At 40.0% G+C, this 25,494-nt stretch overlaps 1 protein-coding gene and 2 non-coding genes across 14 annotated transcripts in view; all 3 read left to right on the top strand.

Moving 5' to 3' along the window:
- The window catches only part of CNOT1 (CCR4-NOT transcription complex subunit 1), a 61,136-nt gene that overhangs the window by 22,830 nt on the left and 12,812 nt on the right, over positions 1-25,494 (top strand). For 3 of the 12 annotated variants that reach the window (XM_072871858.1, XM_072871851.1, XM_072871852.1), the window contains exons 15-35: positions 831-953; positions 1,184-1,335; positions 5,960-6,110; positions 7,470-7,671; positions 8,097-8,243; positions 9,390-9,514; positions 10,370-10,656; positions 12,008-12,086; positions 13,352-13,582; positions 14,946-15,086; positions 15,962-16,141; positions 17,219-17,335; positions 17,739-17,849; positions 18,444-18,521; positions 18,842-19,019; positions 19,557-19,687; positions 20,245-20,541; positions 22,866-23,006; positions 23,096-23,200; positions 23,805-23,924; positions 24,481-24,675. In XM_072871858.1, coding sequence (XP_072727959.1) covers positions 831-953; positions 1,184-1,335; positions 5,960-6,110; positions 7,470-7,671; positions 8,097-8,243; positions 9,390-9,514; positions 10,370-10,656; positions 12,008-12,086; positions 13,352-13,582; positions 14,946-15,086; positions 15,962-16,141; positions 17,219-17,335; positions 17,739-17,849; positions 18,444-18,521; positions 18,842-19,019; positions 19,557-19,687; positions 20,245-20,541; positions 22,866-23,006; positions 23,096-23,200; positions 23,805-23,924; positions 24,481-24,675 — 3,291 coding nt within the window. The remainder of the gene's footprint in view (positions 1-830; positions 954-1,183; positions 1,336-5,959; positions 6,111-7,469; positions 7,672-8,096; positions 8,244-9,389; positions 9,515-10,369; positions 10,657-12,007; positions 12,087-13,351; positions 13,583-14,945; positions 15,087-15,961; positions 16,142-17,218; positions 17,336-17,738; positions 17,850-18,443; positions 18,522-18,841; positions 19,020-19,556; positions 19,688-20,244; positions 20,542-22,865; positions 23,007-23,095; positions 23,201-23,804; positions 23,925-24,480; positions 24,676-25,494) is intronic. The other 9 variants (XM_072871863.1, XM_072871857.1, XM_072871859.1 and 6 more) reach the window with 7 other exon arrangements.
- On the top strand, positions 6,429-6,564 carry LOC140657181 (small nucleolar RNA SNORA50). Its single transcript, XR_012044239.1, has one exon. It is a non-coding gene; the product is annotated as a small nucleolar RNA SNORA50 (small nucleolar RNA).
- On the top strand, positions 16,663-16,801 carry LOC140657180 (small nucleolar RNA SNORA46). The gene has a single exon (XR_012044238.1). It is a non-coding gene; the product is annotated as a small nucleolar RNA SNORA46 (small nucleolar RNA).

The following is a 25,494-nucleotide window of genomic DNA, read 5'->3' as shown; positions in this document are numbered from 1 at the left end:
AGCCTGTCTGGTTGTGAGCCCAAGACATTTTACTTGGTGTTTGCAGTAGAGTTGGTTATCGTGGCTTAGCTGACAAGTAACTTGGGAAGCAGTGTAATAGAACTGCTTGCTATGTGAACGTACTGTAAATCCAGGAAGAGCTTTGACTGTTTTAACCTTGAATACCATTGAAATGGGAATGTAGGAAATACCCTTCAGATACTTGTGTGAAGGTGGCACTGCTAAGCTTAATGGAATGGAGATTTCTTAAGAGTACTACTACTTTTCAGTTGTTTACACATTCACAAAAGAGACTGGAAGTTGTGACTGACTTCTTTAAGGCCTATATTGCTTCCTAATGTTAGATGCAAAATAATTGGGTGTCTCAAAATGCAAGAGCACCAACTGCTGCTTGAAGTCAGTTTTGTTGTAGCAGTTACTGTGTTCAAAGATGAACACTTTGAGCAGATACATTCAAAGTGGCTCTGAAGGGGTTGAGGTCTGTTTGCAGGGAAATGCTAGGCTCTTCTGATTAATTTTGTTGCAATACAAACTTGGTAGTAGCTCTAATCCACCAGCAAGTGGCTGTTCATATAGAGGAATTTAAAACTCAGCACAAGGTCGCTTCAAAGGAGGTAGGGTCATGATTTCAAATGAGAGCTCTTGCTTATTTGTCTCATGAGTGAGCTATATGTAATTGAAGCTGATACTACGAATCTTTGTTGAGAAAGCATAGCAGCATGTGATAGCAAGACTTCTTTACTAAAAGGTATATGGGGATTAGAAAGAAAAGAAAGGAGAAAGGGTATCCTTGTGTCTTCACTAGTAGTCTTCTGATTTTTTTTCTTTAGGCCTTGTCAATGCTGCTAAATGGTACTCCATTTGCCTTTGTTATTGACCTTGCTGCACTTGCCTCTCGACGGGAATACCTCAAACTTGACAAATGGCTCACAGATAAAATTCGGGAGCATGGGGTAAAGCAGGATTTTTCTTTTTATTTCTGCACTCTATCAGTGACTAACTTAAGTCACTTTAACAATTTTATAAGTAGCTTTAAAGTTGTGGAAAGTGTCCATGGTCTGATAGTTCAATGTTTTCACTGAACTATAATAGCTTAGTGCAATTCTTTCCACGGTGCAATTGCCAAGTTTGAAATAGTGACTTGGATGCAGTTTGGGAGATTAACATAACGTTTTTTCCTCAGGAGCCCTTCATCCAGGCCTGTATGACTTTCTTGAAGAGAAGATGTCCATCTATCCTGGGTGGCCTTGCTCCAGAAAAAGATCAGCCCAAAAGTGCTCAGCTTCCTCCAGAAACCTTGGCGACTATGTTGGCGTGTCTGCAAGCTTGTGCTGGGTAAGGATGATATTGCTTATGCTGAATGTGTCATCTGTTTGCAACTTGTTTGCTGGCACATGGTCATAGCTGGTTTGGAATTTCAAATGGAGAATGGGGTTAATGAAGAGTATATAAGCTTTCAGGGATAGATTCAGTAGTACATTTAATTTTGCACTGAAACTTCTGTTGCAGGCTAGGTCACAAGAGCTTGAGAGAGTGTTCTTGTCTTTATAATCAAACAGATGAGGGGATCTTGGTAACTGGAGGGTGGCTGGTTAGTCAGATCCTGGGTTGGTAATGACTAGATGCAGGGCTGTAGTTTGGACAAAAAGGAATACAGGCCATAACTACAGAATGGGACAGCATCTTGGAAAACAGTGATTGTACAAAGGACTTGTGATTGCGTTAAGCAAATGCCTCTGTGTGTGGTTACTACCCTAGCAGAAAGGGCTAAAGCAATCCTTATGTGTAGAAGAAAAGTGCTAAGTGGTGACTGTAATGTAATTGAGACTGAAATTAGGCATGTATAACTTCTGTTGTCTTCATTTGAGACAGTCTCAAAGTAGTCAAAGCATGGAAAACATCTAAGATCTTTTACAGAACAGATTGTTTAGCTAAAGTCTAGAAGAAAAAGGTGTGGGTCCTAGAGAGCTGTTTTATCTGCTAGAGGGAGAGGTAGACTGCAGAAATGCTAATGGAAACTGAAATTGGACAAATCAGTTCTTAAATACTGTGTTCACATTTAGTAAAAATGGCTGAATGTTGTAAAATATTTGTGGTGTCGCTTCTCAATGCTGTCAGATCAAGATGGTATTTAACTGCAGCAGTATTTCAAAGTAATGAGGCATAGCATAGTGCAGTATATGAGCCAGAGAGACTGAAGGCTGGAGATGGTGCTAGTTTTGGTGTTGAATTTGACATCAAAAGAGGCTGGCATGTCCAAGTCCATGTTACCTGATCTAAGGCTTATATTGTGTCCCTTGGCTTAGCCAGTGTTGTCTTAAAAGACACAAGAAACATCTTTAAAGGTATCCAGGATGATTCATGGCTCTCATGTAGATGCTAGGAAATGAGTATCAACATAGAATTGTCACGATGGGTATTTGAACTGGAAGGGAATTTGAGGTACCTGTAAGATTTTAGGAGAAGGGATTCTCCTGATTTCTGCTGGGACCTGTGCAATTAAACTTCAAAATGCCATTGCAATACTGTTTCTGAACTATAATGGTCTAGCACACCTCTTGGACTGAAAAGATGGCTGTTATTTTTCAACTCAAAGTGCATCTTCTGAGACTATAGTTCACAAATTAACTTACATTCATTATTTTGCATTCTACCGTGTCCAGATTTTAGAGGTTTAATAGTTAACTGTAGACTTGACTTGCATCTAATGTCACTGTGTTCTGAATCTTAATGTTACCAAGTTTTATTTGTTCAGTTAATTCCAAAAGCCACCAGTTCTCTACTGGCACAATTCTCTCAGCTTTTGGTTTCTTTTTATAGATACTTGTACTTCCTTTTATGCAAGAATGTGACCTACTTGCAGTCATTTTCCATTAGCTATTCTCTTTGAGCTTTAAAAAGAAAATGCTTGGATTTCTTTCATGAAGCAATTGCTTTGATTAGCTTAGGTTTCAGTCACAAATGGAAGCAGGCTTTGTAAAGACTAGAAGATTAAAATCACAGTAAATATTAAATACGTCTGGGAGGGTAGTTCCACTTTACTAGCTGAAGTTTGCCATCTCCTAAATCTGTTGATTTAGGAGCCTGCTCTTTAATTATGCTGTAGTTAGTTCTTGTCCTGTTTTGTGTCCAGGGACACACTTTTCTTAGCCACCAGGACCTGCATGTTCTGAGACTCTATTTTTGGTGCAACTTTTTCACTGGTGAGCACTGCAGTTGTGACATCATGTAGCAGTGAGGCTTCAAAAAGAAATAAGTGTTCTTTTTATTACTGAGTGTTTTTAAAATGAAGTCAGGGTGGTTGCAGGCTCCACAGGCTGACCAAGCATGTGATTTGGTAACAAACTGCTTATGAGAAGTCCTCCCCTCAAGGAGCTGCAGCGATTTGAGAGGGGCAGCAGTGCTCTTCCATGCAGTTGTGTCCATCACAGTTCAAGTGTGTCAGCATGGGGGAATGGTCATTCCTTCTCAGTCCCTGCCTCAAGAAGGGAAGAGGCTTCTGGCTACCTGTGCCTAGGGAAATGAAAAGGCCTTTCCTTTCTTTGTAAAAATGGGTTAAAAATAAACAAACAAACAAAACACCAAAAAAAACCCCCAAAAAAACAAGAGATGTGAACTTCTTATTCCAGCAAGCTGGAGCTTCCCTTGAGCTGAGTTTTCTTCCTCTAGAGCTGTCTGACTGTTCCCTGGCTCTCCTCCTTACTTGCGTTTCAAAGTTCCCCTTCCTGCAGTTTTCCCCTAGTTCTCTTCTGGGAATGGCACTGAGTAGGTTAGATGCCTGAATATATTTTTACGTAGAACTTGAAAATATGAACATTTTCTTTAAGATCTAGTTATGAAATCATGCCCACCTACTTGTTCATATCGTTTGCCTGCAATGCAGGGGTTTTTGTGAAAACCTGCAGTTTTGTACTGTCTAAAAATATTGTGATGTTTGCATCTTGATACAGCAGTGTGTCTTTTGACATGATAAAAGTTAACCTTCAGTCTGTCTAGATGGCAGGACATAATGTTACTTGTTTGCTCCAAAGCACGAATGGCCTACCTCAGCACCATAAGTATCAAACTCTAGGATTGTAAGTCTTTCTTAGTCTTCATTGTGGGCTGCCATATTATCTATCTACAGCAGATTGGAATTTATTTTACTAAAGTGTGCTATAGTACTTGAGCGTAAAAACTGCAAATTTAACTGCTACCAAAAAAAGGGGAGGGCAAAAGATTGAGAGTGGTAACCATGTGTGAACTCACCTCTTCAGTCCCCAGTCCTGTTCCCTGGTTAGCTGCAGTGCTGTGTGATTTTGGAATGACTCCTGCATCAGAAAAACCTGCACTGTCTGTTAATTGGTCAGACATACATTTAAATATTGAGATTTCTGAGACTGTGGCATTGGGGTGTAAGCAAATACATATTGTAGATGCTGAGCCTACCATGTGCCATGGTCAGAGCTCTGTCTTCAGGTCTGGTTGCACTTTCTCAAAACAGAAATCCCTTTAGGTTTTTTGAAGGTAGGTTTCTGATTGCTTTTTGATACACACCCCCCAAGCCCCTTGCTTTTGAAGTCTTTGACAGTAGGCCCCGGTGAGAGGATGTTAAAGCATGTAAAGGAATCAGCTTGTGAAACAGTTGAGAAAATCTTTGCCCTGTATGGAAACCTGCTCACGCATGGTATCTCCCCAGATTCCTGTCTGTCTTGAGCAAGCTTTTACCCACACTACATAGTGGATCACTGGCTTTGGAGAACAACTGGAAGCAGTTAACTCTGTGTAGCCTGTAATGGGATACTTGCCAAAGCTGAAGGCTGATCTGCACTTTGTTTTCCTGCCTTAATCATCAGGATGGTTGCTCTTCCTTTCTTTTTCCCCTCATCCCAACAGCTATGCAGTAAAAGCTTGTGAAAATTGAGTTAAAATGAGGACTCTCCAGACAAGGTTAACAAAGTAACAAAGCTGTGTTGGTATAGTTGCACCATTACAGGAAGGAATCTGCTGCTTTAGCTGTCCTTACCAAAAAGGTAGAACTAAAGTTCAGGAAAGCTGTAAATAAGTGGCTGTATTTTCCAAAAGGAATGTGTTAGTGTTGTGTTAGTATGTTTGCGGTTAGGTATGTCAGCAGCAGAGCTGGCTTTCCTCCCAGTTTGGGAACCTGGCAGTCAGATGTGGAATACTTTGGAAAGAGGTACTGACTGCTCCCGATTGCGCAATGACTTCATGCCTAGGTTTGAGTTTTCTGTTGGCTTTTGATTATTTCCTTGAATAGTTAGGTTTCCTATCTCTGTTTGGGTTTAATGTTAGTGCATGAATAAACAGGTTACAGACAAATGAATTTTAGTGAAGCAGATGGTGGTATTTACCTGTCATCCTTTTTTGTCTTTGTGTAGCCCAAGCTTTTAGTCATGTTGTATCTCCTCTTTTGGAGAGACCTTGTGTGTAACGAGATACAGAGCGGGAATAATCATGAATGGTGAGGTCTGGCAACAGGAAGGAGCCTTGAAGAGTGGATTTGAACAAGGGATCATAGCATCAGTTGTTACATGTTTTAATTCATGAGGCTGAGCTGTATATAGCCCATCATGTGGACAACAGCAGACAAAGACTGTTGTAGATAGTCTGCTCTTCCAAGGATTGTTGGAGCCATGTAGGTACATATCCCAGCTTTCTGTAAGTCATTACTTGCTGGGGTAACTGTAAAGCAGTATTTGAATTATTGAAAACAAAGAATATTCTATTTGAGATTAATTTTTAGAACTACAGTTTAAAATTTTCTATTTAAATATAGCCATTTCTCTTGGGGCATGCTCTAATGCAAGTTTTGTAAATAACAAAATGTAGCTTCTGCTGGGGTTGTTTTGCAACTTCTGTTTGTGAAATGTGGTCCCAATTTCTGTAGGAAAACCAAATAAGTTAGAGGCCTTAGTTTCATGAATGTTATATGGCTCACTATCCTACTTCTCTGTTCTAGGAGTGTTTCTCAGGAGCTGTCAGAGACGATACTCACCATGGTAGCTAACTGCAGTAATGTCATGAACAAGGCTAGACAGCCACCACCTGGAGTCATGCCAAAAGGACGCCCACCCAGTGCTAGCAGCTTGGATGCCATCTCTCCTGTACAGGTAGACAAATAATGTGCTGCATTTTTAGAAGGTGATGTTAGCATGAGTTTTGCTGCGCTATTTGAGCTCTTTCAACAGGACTAAGTAAAACATCATCTGGCTCCCTTAGTTTTTGTTTGCATGTCTAGATAACTTATAACTACAGAATAATGCCTGAGGGTTGTAGTTCAGAACTGTCTTTCACTTCACAAATGTCTGTAAGAAGTAACTGAGGTATAGCAGAATGGGAGCACTGAAGAGGGATAGAGTTTTGGTTTATTTAAAAATAACTGAGGGTTTCTTTTAAAGTGCTAAAATTTACTAAGACTTTTGAGAATTAAGCACTGCCTTTGAACCTGATGTGTCTTGTTTGTAGCTTCACGGGCCAAGCAACAGTGCTAGAGCATAAGGACTTGTTATAACTGGGGCTCTTCAGCTCTCAACTGAACTGCTCTTTTAAAAACAAGGTACATTTAAGTTACTCCCTGCCACTCATCATCCCTTCCTCCTCTGGGAGCAACACATTACAGACAGGTTTTGCTTCTAGCAATTACATTCAATGGCAGATTTTAAAATGATAAAAACTTTTTCACATGAAATAGTGGCAATTCAGCATTTAAGAATCTCTGAAGCATCAGTAGATTGCGTAAACTAAAGACAGGAAGCAGTTTCCTTGTAAATTGTTACTGTATTGAAGTTGCTTGTCAGATGTACCAAATATCTTGGCAACCTGCTGCAGATAAGTGATATGAACAAATAGAGCAGCAGATGTTAGTCTGTAGCCATGCTATCTTTTGGGTAGATAACAGTTTTCTGCTGTTCCTAGTCAGGAGCTCTTAATTTATTGCTTTGTCAGCTGGTATTGTGCCTTCCCTCCTACTCATCATCCAGGTCTTAATGCTTTTTGTTGCAGACTGAATTAAGGTATTTAGCTGTGGAAAGTGGGCTTAATGGGATCCTTCAGACAGTCAAAAATACTCTGCAAGCTTGATACGAAATAGCTTTTAAGTCTTGTGGTGAAGTCCGAGGTCGCAAACAGCAGAGCGTAAACAGCTCTAGTATAAAAATCTACGCACCGCTGCTTATAAGTGTTTACTGTCGTGTTGCACTTAACTAGAGACTATGGAACAATGAACCTTTCTGTAAAACCTCTGATAGAATAAGATTTTATGGGATTATAGAAGAAAAAGTGAAATCGCAATTTGTAGACAAACTGATCTTTTGGGGTGATCTGGATGACTTCAGAATTTAAAGTAACCATGCAGAAAAACTAATTTTAGGAATGTTTTTATATGTAGCTGCCTTTACACAAAACCTGCCAAAAGTCAGTTTGGTTGCCGTTTATGGATGTCTGTGTATAATCTTCCTTTCTTCATTCAGATCGACTCGCTTGCAGGAATGGCATCTCTTAGTTTAGGTGGCTCAGCTGCTCCTCATACCCAGAGCATGCAAGGCTTCCCTCCAAACTTGGGCTCTGCATTCAGTACTCCTCAGTCACCAGCAAAAGCGTTCCCCCCTCTTTCCACCCAAAACCAGACAACAGGTTTCAGCGGCATTGGAGGACTCTCTTCACAGCTTCCAGGTACTGCTGTCTGGGTGGAGTGGTTTGTATTTTTAACATGTCAGAGCTAAGGCACTGTTATTGCCATGGTTGGAAATACTGGACAAACAGTTGTGTGTTGTGTGGGAGGGAATTATACAGTCCTTGCTCCTAAGTCACTGCTGAAACAGCACTCAGAATATTACAGCTACAGTAGGTAAAAAGTCTGAGAGTCAAGAGGGTGAGTATTTTCACAGATTTCTAGCAGCATTATTTTAGGTTGGAATAGAGGTGAAGAACTGCTTGAGATGAAACTGCTTGATATTGGATAGTTATGAGGCTGTATAGCTCTGAGTTCTTGGAAATGGCAAGTACTGGGAGTGATAAGTGCATACTGTGAAGGGTGCAACTGAGATGGCCAGTTCTTGCTTTTCAGTAGGTGGTCTTACTACAGGCTTGCTTTTCAGTAGGTGGTCTTACTACGGGTAGCCTAACTGGCATAGGAACCGGAGCCCTGGGCCTTCCTGCGGTGAACAATGACCCATTCGTGCAAAGGAAGCTGAGCACATCTGGACTGAACCAGCCTACATTCCAGCAGAGTAAGATGAAACCTTGTAAGTGGTAGTGTTGTCTGTGGCTGTGAAGTGTGACTGTGGTCTGCAGTTAATCTGCATTTCCTTGAGGGGAGGCTTGGGTTTATAGGTGGTAAATGTTAGAAATGTGGCTCTTGTATTATGCCATTAGTCTGAAAAAGGTATTTCTAAACTTCTATACTAAAAGCTTGCCAAGTGGCCTGGGGTGGGGGTAAAAAAAAGCTGTTAGTGTAAAAATATAACATGTTATTGATTTGCATGAACAGTGTGTTTCTGTGTCCTTTTCTGTTGTGCTGTGTTTTGAACAAAAGTGTTGTCCTGCTCTTTACAGATAATTGTATGTATCTGGTAAGAGGGTGGCTTTTGTTTTGCTTGTAACAAGGTTAAACAAAGCTACCTGGGTAAGGTCCTATTGCAGCAGAGAACTTGACAGGAGAAGCAGTGAATTGGACTGCAACATTGGAAAGAAATAAGACTAACCTAAGTTGGTAGGAGTGTGGTTTTTGGAAGGAATAACTTGGTCCCTAACACTGAGCCATTATCCTTAACTCATTTATGCCTCTGAAGTATGCTCACAATGAAAAGTTTACACAATCAAATGTTGGCTTTAGGAAGAATAGCCATATGCTAAACCTTCAGCATTGCTGCTATTGCATATTTCACTCTCCTTTGATAGCTCCTCCATAAAAGCAAAGTTACTGATTTCTACAGATGTACAGTAGAGGTGGCTGTAGTGACCATTGGTTTATATTTTTGGGCTTTTGAGCATTCAGTATAATCTTGGTTGAAGCTCACTGTCTGGCCTGAAAGTTTGTGTGAAAGTTTGTCTGCATGTTAGTGTTGTGTAGCATGCTTTATTCTACTCTGTTTTGCATTCATTTAGTTTGCATTGCATTCAGTTGAGGTTAGCTTGGGATGCAGTGGGTTTTAGGAATACGACGGTATGAGGTTAATTCTATCTTAGGATTCTGTTCTCTTGCATAAATATAACATACTGAAAACAGATTTTTAAATAACAATTCCTGTCTACTAGACAGGTTAAATATCCTGCTTTTCAGGAGAACTAGCAGGTTTTGTATGGGTTGGTGGAAGAGTTGAAAAGGACTAGATGAAATCCTGACTGCCTGAAGTTGTTCTGAGCATGATACCTCTTCCCTTTTTTAACAGCTGACTTATCTCAGGTGTGGCCAGAGGCTAATCAGCACTTTAGCAAAGAAATAGATGATGAGGCAAACAGCTACTTCCAGCGTATTTACAACCATCCACCACATCCGACCATGTCTGTAGATGAGGTGAGTTCCCTTCTGTAGCAGTTGCATCACCTGTCCAGAGACTTGCTGTAAAGTTGATAGTAATTATTCCTTCATGCATTAGTTTTAGTGGAAGATAATAAAGGGCTAGTGATAGATGCTTACAGCATTGCTTTTTTGCTTGGTTGAAATTCTATATTGCTAAGGTGGCATGCTCTCAGAGTAAACTTGCAGCTGATCATTACATTCAGCTTTGACTTCTGTGGACTGAAGACTTTAGGTGTCTAATTAACACTCCTAAAATGATGCTAAGTGGGAAGAGTTCAATGTGGAGTGGAAGCTTGTGTATTCAAAATAAGTCCTAAAGTGTGCCTTTAAACAGTCTGTATAAATTATACTTACCTTGAATATATTTGTTTTTAAAGTATCTAAAAATTACTACAACTTCTAAATATATAAAGGTGACCTAAGTTCTACCTTCTGAGCTTCGATAATTATATTTGGTTAGGCTCTATGAGAGTAATTATCAGTCTGATGTACTTGCTCTTTGAAGTACTTCAAATTTTCTTTAATATATTTGTGTAGTTATAAATTATGGAAGACACTGAGCATTAATTTTCATTTTTCTAGTCTTGAAGCAATGGAGTAGGCGGTCACAAAGTTTTATGTGAAGACAGTTACTTAGAGGGGAGAAAACTAAAGTCTGAAGAGGAAGCTCATTGTAGTGATGTAGTGTCTACTGGCTAAAATGAGATTTTCTTGATCTGCAGTTATTTTGCAGTCTACCTTGTGGTAGTGCAATTTACCTTAGTAGGTGCAAGTGCTCTTGAAACCTGAAGGTGCAGAAAGTCTGAAATAAAGCAAATCTGTTGGTAATGATTTCCAATTTCTTTGCAGGTCTTGGAAATGCTGCAGAGGTTTAAGGACTCCAACATTAAACGGGAACGAGAAGTCTTTAACTGTATGCTGAGGAACTTGTTTGAGGAATACCGTTTCTTTCCCCAGTACCCAGATAAAGAGCTGCACATAACAGCCTGCCTCTTTGGTGGGATAATAGAGAAAGGACTGGTCACTTATATGGCATTGGGCCTGGCCCTGCGCTATGTTCTTGAAGCCTTACGAAAGCCTTTTGCATCCAAAATGTACTATTTTGGTATTGCTGCACTAGATAGATTTAAAAATAGGTGAGTGTAGTTTTTTGTAATACTTGTAACAGTACATGTAATGTCTTGTTAACCTTGAACCTGCTGTAATAATTATGCAGTACAACAGTGCTTATATGTGTTAGAAATTTACACATGTCAACTTCAGGGTTACTTTAGAGATATGCTGAGCTGAAACAAAATGTGCTAGGTTAAAGGGTGACTTTTTTTAAAATCAAAATGTTCAGTGCAGTACCTGTATAAATGTGGGACAAACTGAGATGCTGAAACTACTTAGTGGACTTTGTTTATAAAAATAACTCAGTGAAGTGTTGACTTAGATTAAGTTGTCAGCCTGTTAGAAATGGGATGAATGTCATTACTCTTTACAGGTGCATTCTAATGGAGTGCTATTTGCACTATTCATTACTGAAAGACTGGCTAGGAACTAAGGTCTAGGACTTTGGTTTTACACAGAAATCTCAAGTATGGCAAAAAATATCTCAAAAAAAAAAGTTTCTCAAAGCTTTTAATGGATTGCAGATAGAGGAAACTCTCAAGGCAGGCTGCAATAGTAGGCAGGATTGTACACCCATGAGAAAGATCTCAATTTTGGAAGAAGATACTAGAACTTGAAAAGTATTAGAAAGCAAAAGTAATTTCCAAAAGTAATTGGAATTATTCAGTTACTAGGAGTGTTTGGGCTTGAAGTGTGGACTCATAAGCAAGGAGCACATGATCTTCTGTGGAGCACGTTACCTTCTGTCACTCTCCTTTTATAGTTCATCTGCCCTGCAGTATTTCATCTGTAATAAAAGCTGTTGTTTGCAGCATTCATAGTTGGATATTGTGTTATGGAGTTAGCTGAACAGAATGAATAAAAATACTTAATGCTGACATACTTGAGACTTAGCCACCATCTTAGTCCTTCTCTTAAGAACCATTTTAAGTGGGACCTAAAGATTTTACTCTCAATGAGTAGTAACAGCATCTGGCATTCATAAGTAGAACTAAAACAATTGGTGTGTGTAGATGAAGCTTCTGTCTTGTGTGTTAGGGGCAGTCTGTGCTGTTTAAAATACACCGAGCCAGACTACAAATTACCTATCCAATAATCTTACTGGGAACACTGAATATAAATGTAATTGTGTGCTCAGTCAGAAGTATTGAGATGTAGGATAAGACGAGTTGCTGTGAAATGAATTCATTTCAAATGGGCTTTGCAACAAAGTGCTTTGTAGAAAATGCTTTGTTTAGCACAGCTGCTGTAAGCAGTCCAGAAGTAATTCTGCGATGCAGTATGGGAATGACATACCAGTGTTTTATTTGTATTTCTCTGTAATACTGTTTTTGATCTGGGCTTATGCTTCTGACTGCGTATTTTGTCTGACAGATTGAAGGACTATCCCCAGTATTGTCAGCACTTGGCTTCTATTAGTCACTTTATACAGTTCCCGCATCACTTACAGGAGGTGAGTGTGTTCATATTGGCACACTAGCTTTCTATGATTTTAAATTATTTTGAGCAAATTCCTGTTTTCCTTTGGAAAAATAGTCTCACCTGTTACAATTTTGGACAGTGTACATACACAGAATCAAATGCCTTTTCTAAAAGGTTTTGCTGTGGGATGAGGTGGGCAGATGAAGGTGGTTATCTGGTACCTCTTCTGTTTCCATAAATCTGTTTGGGTTGCTTATGTTGAAGTAACTGCCTGAATATAACTGCATGATCAAGCAGTGCATGTGGCCATGCACAAAGGTTTTAAAGTGCTTCAGTGGATTCATATTGCAGTCCCTTAAGGATTTGGGGTTTTCTTCTAAAATAGAGGGCATTCAGCTAGGTTTATACAATTTCATACTCAGACCTGCTAAATTAATCCAGATAAAGTTGAGAAGTTTCATTCCTGAAGGTCAGATCAGTCAGGGAAATACCCTGTAGTCCAAGGAGTAAAAGTAGTGTTGATCATACTGTGTCTGCCTCGAAAGTGCTTTCATTGATAGAAATACAGAAAAGCTAATCCCGGTGGTAGAGCTTGAGAGCATAATCTAAATAAGGAAAAATGTTAAGCTCTGACATTAAGGCAGAGAGGCCATCTACCCAAAGTTGCCAAGTCCAATAGCAGTCTCTTTAACAGGTTTCAGACCGTACACCTTAAATGACAATGTGTTGTCTGATGTTACCAATTTCTGGGTAAATGTATTGTAGTGGGGAAGAAACTCATTTTGTACTGTGGAGCTACTTTAGAGGATGTAAAATCTTAAAGCTGGACATTTCAGAACTGTGTTTTTGCTTATTAATTGTGAACTTCAGACCATTTCTATGTAGCTGTAAGAGTCCTTGGGGAAGATTTCTTATATGCTTTGTAGCCAGTTTCTGGATACTCACGCATTTATCTTAGGCTCTTCCCCTCTTTTGCTCTGCTATACCAGGCCTCCAGGGATGGGGATTTCTGGGTAGTGCTCTAAAATTTTAAGGATGTCGAGTCTTTTGATGCTTGGCATCAGTCTGTTGAGGTTAGAGGTAGAGCTTGAGGCTCCTCTCCAGTAAGAAAGTAAGTAGTGACAAGATGTGCTTTATAAGGGTATTCAACTGTAGCTTGCAGATTTCCCTTAATGGCATTATTGTCAAGTATTTTAAAGACTGTTGGCAAACCTTTATACTGCTCATGCTAAAACTCAGCCCATAGTTCTGTTGCAGTGTGTGAACTTTTGTACGTGCTTGTTTACCCTGTTTTAGTACATAGAATATGGACAGCAATCCAGAGATCCTCCTGTGAAGATGCAGGGTTCAATCACCACCCCTGGAAGTATTGCACTTGCCCAGGCTCAGGCCCAGGCCCAAGTTCCAGCAAAAGCTCCTCTTGCTGGCCAAGTCAGCACTATAGTAACCACCTCAACCACCACTACTGTTGCAAAAACCATTACAATCACCCGACCAACTGGAGTCAGCTTCAAGAAAGACGTGCCGGTAAGCATTCTGTGAGTCCAGTGACCTTACTGGAGAAGCAAAGGAGTTGAGTTGCTGATCTGTGTTGAGTACATGGAGACAAAATCCAATTTAATTTCTTTACTACAAGTTTTCAAACTGTGACCCATATTTGATATCTAAAGCATATAACCTTTTCAAATGACCAACATTTTTGTAGAGAAGGCATTTTTTATCATGAAACTATAGAATTTCTATGGTGTCAAGTAGAAATGTGTTTATTGAGGCTTTAATTATCAAGACAAAGAATCATCACTTCTGCTAATGACTTGCAGTAGGACTTTTGAAATTGTTGGCAGCTGCTATTCTGCTTGGGGCTTGAGAACACTTACTGCACACTGAATCACATTTGTCCTAGCAGTTTTAACTGCATTAAGTTTTTCAAATCTTTAGTCACTTATGTAAACACAACTCTGAACTGCTAGCCAGAGTTATTGCAGGGTTGGCAGATTGATAGTACTGGCTATTCCACAGAAAGTGTTGGGGCCCAGTTGGTCCCATGTGTACACTGAGGATGCATAGAGCTGTTACTGTATGATAACTGTAAAGTTATCATACAGTAACTGATGCACTGTAAAGTCAAGCCTGTCTTGCTTCCTGTTACTGTCTCTGTATAATTCTCTTAAAAGAAGCTCCTCAAACTAAAGGAGGTGAAAGCCAAAGGTAGCTGAAAGTTGTGAACAACTTTTGGGGACAGTTCATAGTGTAGCTATCAATGTCTTTCATGCCTGATTATGTCATGTAGGTAGTTGTTATTTTGAGGCATTTATATTGCCCAATTTTAAATTCAAGTCATGATTGATGTTTAAAATGGTATCTCCTTTCCCCTTAATTGCAATGTACTAGGTGCTAAAGCCCTTGGGTTTAGACCTGCAGCTGTAGGGACATGGGTCACATTCTGTTGACTTACAGTTGGCATGCTTTCTCAGAAATGAAGCTATGTAATTTCTCCTTCCCAATTCAGCACTGAAGTGCTCCTGGAGACTCACTACTGTACTAAGTACTGCTCTCTGTTGTACTGTGATTTTTCTCAAGGCTAACAGTGTATGCAGGCTGTTAGCCTGATGGGTGCCATTGCAGTGGCACCTATTACATATGAATGTAAATGCTAGAGGTTTTTTGTACAGCAGCATTCTTCTGCTGCATATTGATCATCGTTTGTAGAGTGTGTAAAAAAAAAAAAAAAAATCACTTGGCTTCATTAGAGTGCTGCTGAAAATTAATCTGAGACAGTAGATATCACCTGACAAAGCTCAATTCTTTTTTTGCTTGACAGAACAGAGCAAAAGTTTCTTTTGATGTTGCCTCTAGGTATTGTCTTGTTAACTTCTTGTTCTCCCTCCAGCCTTCCATTAATACTACCAACATTGATACATTGTTAGTAGCAACAGATCAAACTGAGAGAATTGTGGAACCTCCAGAGAATGTCCAGGAAAAAATTGCTTTCATCTTCAATAATCTTTCTCAGTCAAATATGACACAGAAGGCAAGTATGGAAGAACACTAGTAAAATTCATTTTTTAATATACTTCTGGAAATCCATTCTAAAGTGATGGGTGATGATGTTTCTGCAGAAATTCCAACTTCCAAAAAAATTAGGGGGGAACGCACTTTGAAGAAATAGTAGTTTTCAACATGTTCTACTTGAACCACTTTGAAGGTATAATTTTTCAGGGGAAGGAGAGGCAGGTGAAAGAAAGCTATTCTTAATCTTACTTTCTTCTCCTAGTTTCCTTGTTTCCATGTAGCCAAATCCTTTGTACTAAAGTATTATAGGTCTGTAATGCTTTGTTTTCAGGAAAGCACTTCTAGTAGATGCCTGGAATAACTGCTGCATAGTCCTTTCTGATGTTTTTGTCATTTGAAAGGACTGAAAAATACTAATGCAAGTTTCTGAAAAAATGCTAATACAAGTTTGTTCAAACGTTCACATCATAAATGGGCTGGGTACCATTTGATATTGCAAGGTTAAGCTGATGGACTCTTGTATTTCAAGCTGAAATTCAGGGAATTTTTTATGAACTAGCAGAAATCTGCAGTACTGTTGCCACCTGTGCTGTCTTGTGGACAGACAGCTGTAACATAAGATGCCAACATTTATTTTGCAATTATCTGGTAAAAAGCTGAGAAGTGGGTGAGACGTAAACTGTTGTGCCTTGCTTGCTTTGATTAAGTCCTTACTGGTTGACCAGATCTTTGGATAATGAGACACTGACTTCAAAGCTATTTAAAAAACAAATTAACCTTAGTGTAAAAAGCAATTGACTGAATGTGGCTGTGTTGGTCAGAGTTGACCCCAGAAGTCTGTGGTCATCCTCTCATATCTTCTGTGGTGTGCTTTTTCCTCTGATATGGAGACAGGTTGAAGAATTGAAAGAAACAGTGAAAGAAGAGTTCATGCCTTGGGTATCACAGTATCTTGTGATGAAGAGAGTCAGTATTGAGCCTAATTTTCACAGCTTATATTCAAACTTCCTTGACACACTTAAGAATCCAGAGTTTAATAAAATGGTTCTGAATGAAACCTACAGAAATATCAAGGTGAGTAGTGCAAGTTTTCTAATACTTAGGTAGATTTAAAGATTTAAGTGTGCTGTTCTCAGGCTGTTTGCTTCCTGTGTTGCTGATCTTCAAATATGGAATATCATACAAAAATCTGCTTGCTAGCTTACAATTGAACTAGCAGGTTATCTCTATGAATATTAGGATTCTTCTGTTTTCAGTCAGGAATGTACCAAAGACTTAATTTGAATTGAATAATGAGAGGGCACATCTGCATTTTAATTCATTTATGTAGGTGGACTCTAAATTTGTGAGGCTTGCAGATTATAACCTAGGGGAAAATTGCATATGGTCTAGTTCTTTTGTGCAGGGAAAGTATAAAGATAAGAAAACCTCACTCTGCTGTTTTGGTCAAAGAAGAATAAAGGGGAAGGGGAGGATTTAGAAAGTGGAGTGTAACAACCAAAAATTCACTAGAGGGCTAAAATAATGTGAAGGGGAGGAGGAGGGAGAAGCTGTAGGCCAGAAGAGATGAGCAGGTGAAACAAGTTTGTTAAGCAAGCACTATTTTTAAACCTGTTGGTGGAATTTCCTGACCACCATGGGTTACGCTGTAGTGCAAAAGAATCTCCTGGCTCTTTAGAGCATAGCTGATCTTGCTCTGTTCAGCTGATGCTCCTCTGAAGCTAAGGAACAGAACTAACAGCAGAAAGCTGTGACATGATTTAAGTCTTGAAACAAGAATTAAATGGTTTCCCAAGAAGTGCAAATTGTAGCCTTCAGGTCTGCGAAGAAGTGTTAAGTGGAAGCACTGCCTTCACAAATTGTACTTTACTAAGTGAGTAGTCATAACAGTCTTGACAGAGTAACTGGTAAGGTCTGGAGAAGTGTAATCCTCTCTTTGATCCTCTTGAAAGAAAGGAATTTTGAAATCGTTACAGGGCAGATTTACGGGGTGCCGCCTTGAAGTGAAGGCTGCTCTTGAGTATCTCTGTGACTGAAGCTCAGAATCAAATGTTCTAAAATTTTATGTCTTAAGTCAGATCAGCTGTTGGATTTGGTTTTGAGTCTGTAATTATCTTCCAGTTGTTGCTCGAGTTGCCTTTTTTTCATTAGGTGCTACTGACATCAGATAAAGCTGCAGCCAACTTCTCAGACCGTTCCTTGTTAAAGAACCTTGGTCACTGGCTGGGAATGATTACGCTGGCTAAAAATAAGCCCATCTTGCACACGGTGAGCTTCTGTCTTTACAGATTTGCTTGGCATGAATTGTTATGCTGTTATGCAGTAGCATAGGCTATTTGGGAAATTTTATCACTTTGCTGGTGCCTCTCTTGTGTGCCAAGTACAAAGTATCATTCCAGATTTGGTCATTTAAGACTTCTAAATATTTTTTTAACCAGAAAAGTTAGTAGTTAAATTCTTGGCAAAATAAATTAATCCCACGTAAAATGTATATCTGTAAGTCTTTGTTCAAAAAGTAACTGCTGCTTAGCAGTCTGTAAATTCAAGGACAGTCTTGACTCAATTTTCAGGTATGTCCTATAAGGTAATAGCATGTAAGTGGAATTTTTGCATTGTGCTTGCTGTTTTCTCCACCCTCTTCCCCTTTTCAATCGTTGATGGTATTTTTCAGGATTTGGATGTGAAATCGTTACTACTGGAAGCATATGTTAAGGGACAGCAGGAATTGCTTTATGTAGTGCCATTTGTTGCCAAAGTTCTAGAATCCAGTGTCAGGAGTGTGGTAAGTGACTTTGTGCTGACAGAATTATTGCTCAAGTGGCAAAATGAATCTTGCAGAAAGTAATTAGCTTTTTTCACAAAGTGAAAACTGATTGAATTTCATGGAGAGACAGAAAAGGCATGTAAGGGCTTAAAGTGAAGGAGTTCTGTTTTGAGGGAAAGTACATGGCCCATGCATTTTTACAGTCTAAATAGGTGGTGGTAGCTGACTGTACTGTGGTATCCCTGAACAGAACTCTATTGAGAAATGGAAGGATGCCATTGAAGAGGTTCTGGGATCTATTTATTCTTTGATTATTTTTTTTTTTAATTCCCCCACCCACCTTTGACCCTGATCAGCTCTTGTCAGTTCTGCTTGACATAGAACTGATCTCTCAGGAGTACCAAGTCGTCGTGTTTCCAGCTTAATGTTCAACTAGCATCCTAATCTAATTCCAGTCAAGCAGAATACTAAATTCTACCCTAATTGCAGCTGTACAAACTCTTCCACAGCTGTATGCACACATAGCTGTTCATGTTTCAAAAATTTCCAGTCATAAGTTATCCAAATGATTCAAGAAGTTTGTGTAATACTGCTCTTCTCTTTCTCTTGTAGGTCTTCAGGCCTCCAAACCCGTGGACAATGGCCATTATGAATGTTTTAGCTGAGCTACATCAAGAACACGATCTAAAAGTAAACGTCTGTTTTTCTTTTCTATACCTACTAAGTGTGAGGTTTTCTTAACATACCAGTCAAGAAGGATGTTGTGAAGGACCAAATTTCACTTCTAGCTTCTTTAGCATGGGGAGAATTGGGCATTGCTTAATTTGGTAGAACTTGGATTAAATTATTCTTCTAGGAGGTCAGCATGCAAGATATTTGTCTAATCCTCAGTCACTATCAAAGTCTCTAAAAGGCATGGGGTTAGAATGGGAAGCTTGGAAGTTGAGTGGCCCAGTAAATGTTTTGGGTATTTTCCTTGTGACATAACCTAAACTAGAATTGTTGTGCAGTTGAATCTGAAGTTTGAGATTGAGGTGCTCTGCAAGAATCTTGCACTAGACATCAATGAGCTGAAACCTGGAAGTCTCCTGAAAGATAAGGATCGTCTGAAAAATTTGGATGAGCAGCTGTCTGCTCCAAAGAAGGATGTGAAGCAGCCAGAAGAGCTACCACCCATCACAACAACTAGTAAGTACATTTCAAACAGAACCATACTATACAAGTTTTAATAAGACAGGTTATGCTACCAGAACCATACTATACAAATTTTAATAAGACAGGTTATGCTATTGCAAAGAAGAATGTGAAGCTACATACCCTACTTTAACATTGCTGAATGTTTGGGAGCACTTAGATAGTTTTGTAATAGAAGTAAGTGTACAGAGTTTGGAGACAGGAAGGGAATGGAAGCCATCCTGAGGACTAATTCTACATGTGCTATGCGTAGCTACTCCTTTGTGAAGTAGGATGATCTATTAACAAGACATCAGGGTTTAAACTGTATCATAACAAACAGGTCTGCTAAAATGTGATGAAGCTAGTTTGGTACTAATCATTGGGAAAATGGAGAATAAAAATTGCTTGATAAGTTTAGGAGGCTTCATGATCAAACTGCAAAACCTTAGTTTCTTGGTCACTTGCTGGTTTAAATGAGAAGTATATCCTTCCATTATAAGCACTTGCTTTCCAATAACAGTTCAATAACAACATTCTTGTATTTTATAGCTGCTTCTACAACTCCAGCTACCAGCACCACTTGCACAGCCACGGTTCCTCCGCAGCCCCAGTACAGTTATCACGACATCAACGTCTATTCTTTAGGAGGGCTGGCTCCGCATATTACTTTAAATCCAACGGTAAGTTTTAGAGCTGATTTGATTTGCTAAAAGAATTCTTGCCACCAGTGTTGCCACAGATCTCAGCTGGTGGGAGCAGCATTTTGTAAGTTGAAGTTATTGGAGAGTCACTCAAAAGTAATGGGGACAGTGAGTCCTAAAAAGTAATCAAATGGAGAACTTTAGGGGTGGTTAGTTGTATTAGCAATCTTGGGTGGTCAAGAGATCTTTCACTGTGACATTAGTATCCAAGTTATTTCTGGTAATGAGTGTCAGTTGGGATAGTTGCTATCAGGACTTAAGCTTAAAAGGAGCTTCTGTGCTCTTGTTGACCAGTCAGTGACTTAGCTCTTAAGTTAGTCTTTGCATTGTGCTCAGCTGCGACTTTGGAGGAAAAAGTCATATGTCCCGGTTTCAGAATTATCAAACATTGTAATAGCTGCATATGGAACACGGGAGTGCTACACTGTAGGCAAGCTGTGACAGTAAACTTAAGTTGTTTAGAAAATGTGAATGTCTAGGGTAGATGGGATTCTAATTTACTTTATTCTCACTTAACTTTCCAAATCCTCCTCCAGATTCCGCTGTTTCAAGCCCACCCGCAGTTGAAGCAGTGTGTGCGGCAGGCAATAGAGCGAGCAGTGCAAGAACTTGTCCATCCGGTGGTCGATCGGTCCATTAAGATTGCCATGACTACTTGTGAGCAGATAGTCAGGAAGGACTTTGCACTGGATTCAGAGGAGTCACGAATGCGTGTGGCTGCACACCATATGATGCGGAACCTGACTGCTGGGATGGCCATGATAACCTGCAGGGAACCTTTGCTGATGAGCATAGCTACCAACTTGAAAAATAGTTTTGCTACTGCACTGAGGGTAAGAGTTGCATCATCTGAAGCTTATTTCCAACTTACAGGTCTTTAGACATCCACCATTAGCAAATCAGTTTTCCACGCTGTAAACTTGTTGATTAATTACATGGCTTAACTAGTGTGGAGATTAATTTAGTGGACAAGTGTCTCATGACTCTTTGTTGAATTACAGTGGAAAAAACTGTGCTGAGGTTACAGCTCATGTAAAACACTCTTCAGCCTGTCAGGTGGATCTTTCTATGTTGCACACAAACTTCCTGAGTACCTTTTTATTTTGCCCCAATGTTCTCTTCAATTTGATCACATTATGGAAGCCTTGGAGTGCTTATCTTTCTGTGGGATTTGAGGTAGAAAAGCTAGAGTGAGGAGGACTGAATTGATTCTGGGACTTTCTGGTGATGTCTTGGATTGTTTCAGCATGCATGCTTCAGGCAGATTTTATTTGCTTGTGCTGTTAGGAGATATGTAGTTAAGACTGTTCTGCACAGCTTGTGAATTTGTTGGATTTTCTAGAGGCTGTTTTCAGGTCTCTTAATGAACAAAGTTTGAGCTGAAGTGGTAGCTTTCCCTTCTTGACTAAATGGAACAGTTCACGAACTGCTGGCCGGAACCGCAGCTGCTACCCAGAATACTTGCTGTGCTTACCATCCGTGTCAGCAACAGACATGAGAGCATAAGGGTCTTGGAAAGATCAAGACATAGCTATCCTTTCAGGGATTAAAAAAAGCTGCCTACCCCTTGCTTAAGGGCATGTTACTATTTCCCATCTGTTGGGGAGTGACAGTGCAAAGGCCCTTTTGCAGTGGGGTTACTCTCTTGCATGGTAGCTGGCTCAAGAGGGCAGGACTTAATGGTCTGAAAGGAGCACAAAATGTTAGTAAGAATTGCATCAGCAGGTATGGGATGGATAGTCCATGGTTTAAATCCAGGCCTCAAACGCTGTTGACCCTTTATATACAGAACTTCAAGTAACTTGATTGCTGAGATGAAGAGCAGAAAAAGCATACAAATGAATCCTGTTCCATCCATCTTAAACACAAGGAAGGGAGTAAGCAGTTTTAGTATTGCTTTGTTAATGTGTGAGCTGAGCTGATGACTGCTGTTAGCAGCTGTGGTAACAGAGTTTGGGTGTCAAGCTAGTAACCATAAGAGAAAGTGCCGTTGTTCTCTGGATAGGAGGGGCACAAATATTTCTCTGGTGTGCAGTCTTGCTGTGTTTCATCAGATGTGACTACAGTTCAGATAGGGAGGCAACTGGAGAAGTGCTTGTTATCTTTTGGGTAGTATGAGAAGGTAGAGATGTGATACTCAAGTTTGGGAGGCAGGGTGAACACAGACCGGTGTTACAGCTGTGCATATCTAGCAAGCATAATGTGCCACAGAAGAATGTGTATAGGCAGAAGTAATTCAAGTTTTGTGGAAGACTTAGTGCTAGTGTATCATGGTGTTTGTAAAAATGTCATGAATGGTATGAAAACATAGCAACATGTCAAGTTTTTTTTATCCCTGAAGATATATGAAATTGATACAGGGCCAGTTGTAATCAAGGAGGTTTTCTTAAGGGGTACATTATACAAAACATTGTATTGCAGAAGAAAGTGCCGTACAAGACATCAAAAAATTCACATCTGGCTTATCATATGAAGTGGGTTAACAAGCAAGAATTTCTTTTATTTGAAAGAAGCAGTGTAGTTTTTGGGAATTAATGACATAGCGATAGATCTTAATGGACAAGGATATCCCAGTAGATTGGACTGTTTGCGTTTATATGTGTATTCAGTTTCCAGTGGGAGTTGCTGCTTTGCACCCTGGAAAATAACTCCATCTGTTCAGGGTTCTCTTTAAAGCAGACTCCAAGAAGGAAAGAAGAAAATCTGTATCAGAAGGGGAACCCACTGAAAAAGGCTTAGGACTACTCTTTGCATTGTTAGTGATGCACTTTTATATCTTCTGATTACAACCTAGGAAGTGGAAAAACTTTTAGGCTGTGATGCAAGGCTTGCTTTTCCTGCATTAGCATCTGTTCTATGTGCATCAGTCTAAAGCAGGGGTTATTTCTGTGCCCTGGAGATAGGTTGGTGGAAAAGATGGAGAACCTCCTGCTGTTTTGTTCCTTGTTGAAAGTCTTTACTGTCATCTTGCCTACATTTTTTATTCAAAGCTGTGCAAAATTAAATTTATTGTTGTATATTCCATGCAAAGAGGGTGCATTCCTAAGAGGATTCCTTTTTATTGCTGGTGTTCTGTATAGGCAGTGGTGCAGATTTTAAGGCTAGTAATATACAGGGAAAATTTACAGCCTTCACTGATTATTGTGGTTTTCAATAGGCAGCCTCCCCACAACAGCGGGAAATGATGGAGCAAGCAGCTGCCCAGTTAGCACAGGATAACTGTGAACTAGCATGCTGCTTTATCCAGAAGACAGCTGTGGAAAAGGCAGGCCCTGAGATGGACAAGAGGCTTGCAACTGTAAGTATGGGACTGCTGTCTTATAAAAGTTCATATACATCCAGGCTCATTGTCTAAAATTCATTGTGCTGTTTGGGTTTTTTTCCCAGGAATTTGAGCTCAGAAAACATGCTAGACAAGAGGGTCGTCGGTACTGTGATCCTGTTGTATTAACTTACCAGGCTGAGCGGATGCCAGAACAGATCAGGTTAAAGGTGAGGATGTTAACTGAGCTATGTTCTGATGCTGCTCTTCTTCCCCTCCTGATAATGAAAAGTGGATGGTGCAGCTTCAGCTGAGCAATCCTGTGTATTGTTAGTCTTGTCTAACAGTGCAACTGCTATTAGCTTGATTAGTAATGGAAGCACATTAATATGTTGTTCCAAAATGAGTGTTCTTGTTTTCCTCAGTTTCTTGAGGACATTAAGAGTCCTGTCTCTTGTCTGTGCTGTTCCTTTCACTGAAAGATGACTTGTCTGTTTCATTGTCTTGTCTCCTTTAGATTTTCTTCCCTTAAAGGACATACCATGTGCTTTGCTCAGAGCACTTCTCTTGTGCATCAGACATGCATGAAGCCAGTATTCAGTTCTTCCTGTTTCTGGGAATGTGAGTTGCAGTTGTAGAGCAAAATCCTCCTGTTAGGAGGTGTGTCAGGAGAGACAGGACCTCAGCGCAGAGCAGCTGAATCCTAATTCTTGATGTCTAGGCCACTCTGCTTAAGAATGTGACTGAGCAGCTACCTGTTACACAAACTGCCCTCACTTCTTACTGCCATAGGGCTTAACAATGAGGTTAATGCCTGTTCTTTTCATTGCAAAGGTTGGAGGTGTGGACCCAAAACAGCTGGCTGTTTATGAAGAGTTTGCACGCAATGTCCCTGGCTTCTTGCCTACCAATGACTTAACTCAGCCTACAGGATTCTTGGCTCAGCCTATGAAGGTAGAGATTTCTGAATTAATCAGCTTGAGAGTACTGTAGCCCTTTTGGTGAATGTTGCAGAACTTGCGTCCTTGGCTAGAAGACTAGTAAGAATCAGGCATTTGTATTGCTTGGGAATAGTGGTTGAAAGATGCATTAGTTTTAATGTCAAACTAATAGCAACATAAAATGTATATCCAGTCTTAGGGGTTTGTAACCCAAATTGGGACAAGTTCTGCAAGTTATGATTACTACATGTAGTTTTAGTAGGAGTGAAACATTTTATTCAAATCTCAGGTTACTTTTGGAGAAGGTCATGGATGGCAAGCATGGATTTTGAGATAATGAACAGGTTTTTGTATGCATACTTGGTCTTAAGGTCTGCTAGAATTGTTTGCTAGTTATTTCCACAGCTTAATTTGCTCATATTTATTTAAAATGCCAGCATACCTAGCCACAGTACTGTAGAGGTCTAAATTTTGGATGCTATAATTTCCGAAGCGGAAGAGCCAATCAGTATTAGAGTTTTGCAAACATAGTCCTTGAAAAAAATCACTCACTCCCACTTTCTCTTAAGCAGCAAGCTTGGGCTACAGATGATGTAGCACAAATCTATGACAAATGTATGACAGAACTGGAGCAGCACTTGCAGTCCATTCCACACACCCTGGCCATGAATCCTCAAGCTCAAGCATTGCGCAGCCTCTTGGAGGCTGTGGTAGTGGCTCGGAACTCCCGTGATGCTATTGCTGCACTTGGACTACTGCAGAAGGTGAGTGTTAACAACTCTTCTGCTGTAACAACTCACGTAGAGTTTATTATTCATCTGGCTTGTGGATTGTCTTGCTGATGACTGTATCTTCACGCATCCTGTGGAACTTGCTTGCTGAACAATACTGAACAACTGCTGTCTTTGGAAATTCAGTAAATAAAATTGGAAGAGGGCCATGGTGTTCACTTGGTGCATTGTACACACAGTGGCCAGGCTGCTGTGGGAAGCAGGTACAGAGTCCTGGGACTTCGGGGAGTTTTGTTCAGATGTGGCAAGTAGAGAGCTGTTGCACTCCAGAATAGTCTTTGATTTCAGGATGATTTGGAGGCCAAGACGTTTGAACTGCTCGTGTACGTGGATAGTATTGAGCCTAGTACTGGATTTATAGCGGCACGCTTGTGCATTGTATTTTGTAGTAACTGATAAATGAGTATGCATGGTGTGTTGACCCTGGCCAACAGCCAAGCATCCATCCAGCTGCTCGCTCATTCCCCTCCCCTGCAGGATAGGGAGAAAATAGAGGGCAGGCAAGATGACTTGTTCATTGAGATTATGACAGTTTAGTAAGGAAAGCAAAAGCTGTGTGCACAAACAAAGCAAAAAAAAAAAAAAAATCACTACTTCCCATCAGCAGGCAGATGTCTAGCCACTCCTTGGAAAGCAGGGCTTCAGTGTGTGTAATATTTGCTTGGGAAGGCAAACATAACCATGAATGCCCCCCTTCATCCTCCTTTCTCTGAGCTCTTATTGCTGAGTATGATGTCATATGGTATGGAATATCCCTTTATTCATTTTGGGTCAGCTGTCCTGACTGTGTTG

This window comes from Ciconia boyciana, chromosome 9 (genome assembly GCF_034638445.1).
Source record: "Ciconia boyciana chromosome 9, ASM3463844v1, whole genome shotgun sequence".
Taxonomy (NCBI): Eukaryota; Metazoa; Chordata; class Aves; order Ciconiiformes; family Ciconiidae; genus Ciconia; species Ciconia boyciana.
This window is presented reverse-complemented; position numbering and strand designations above follow the sequence as displayed.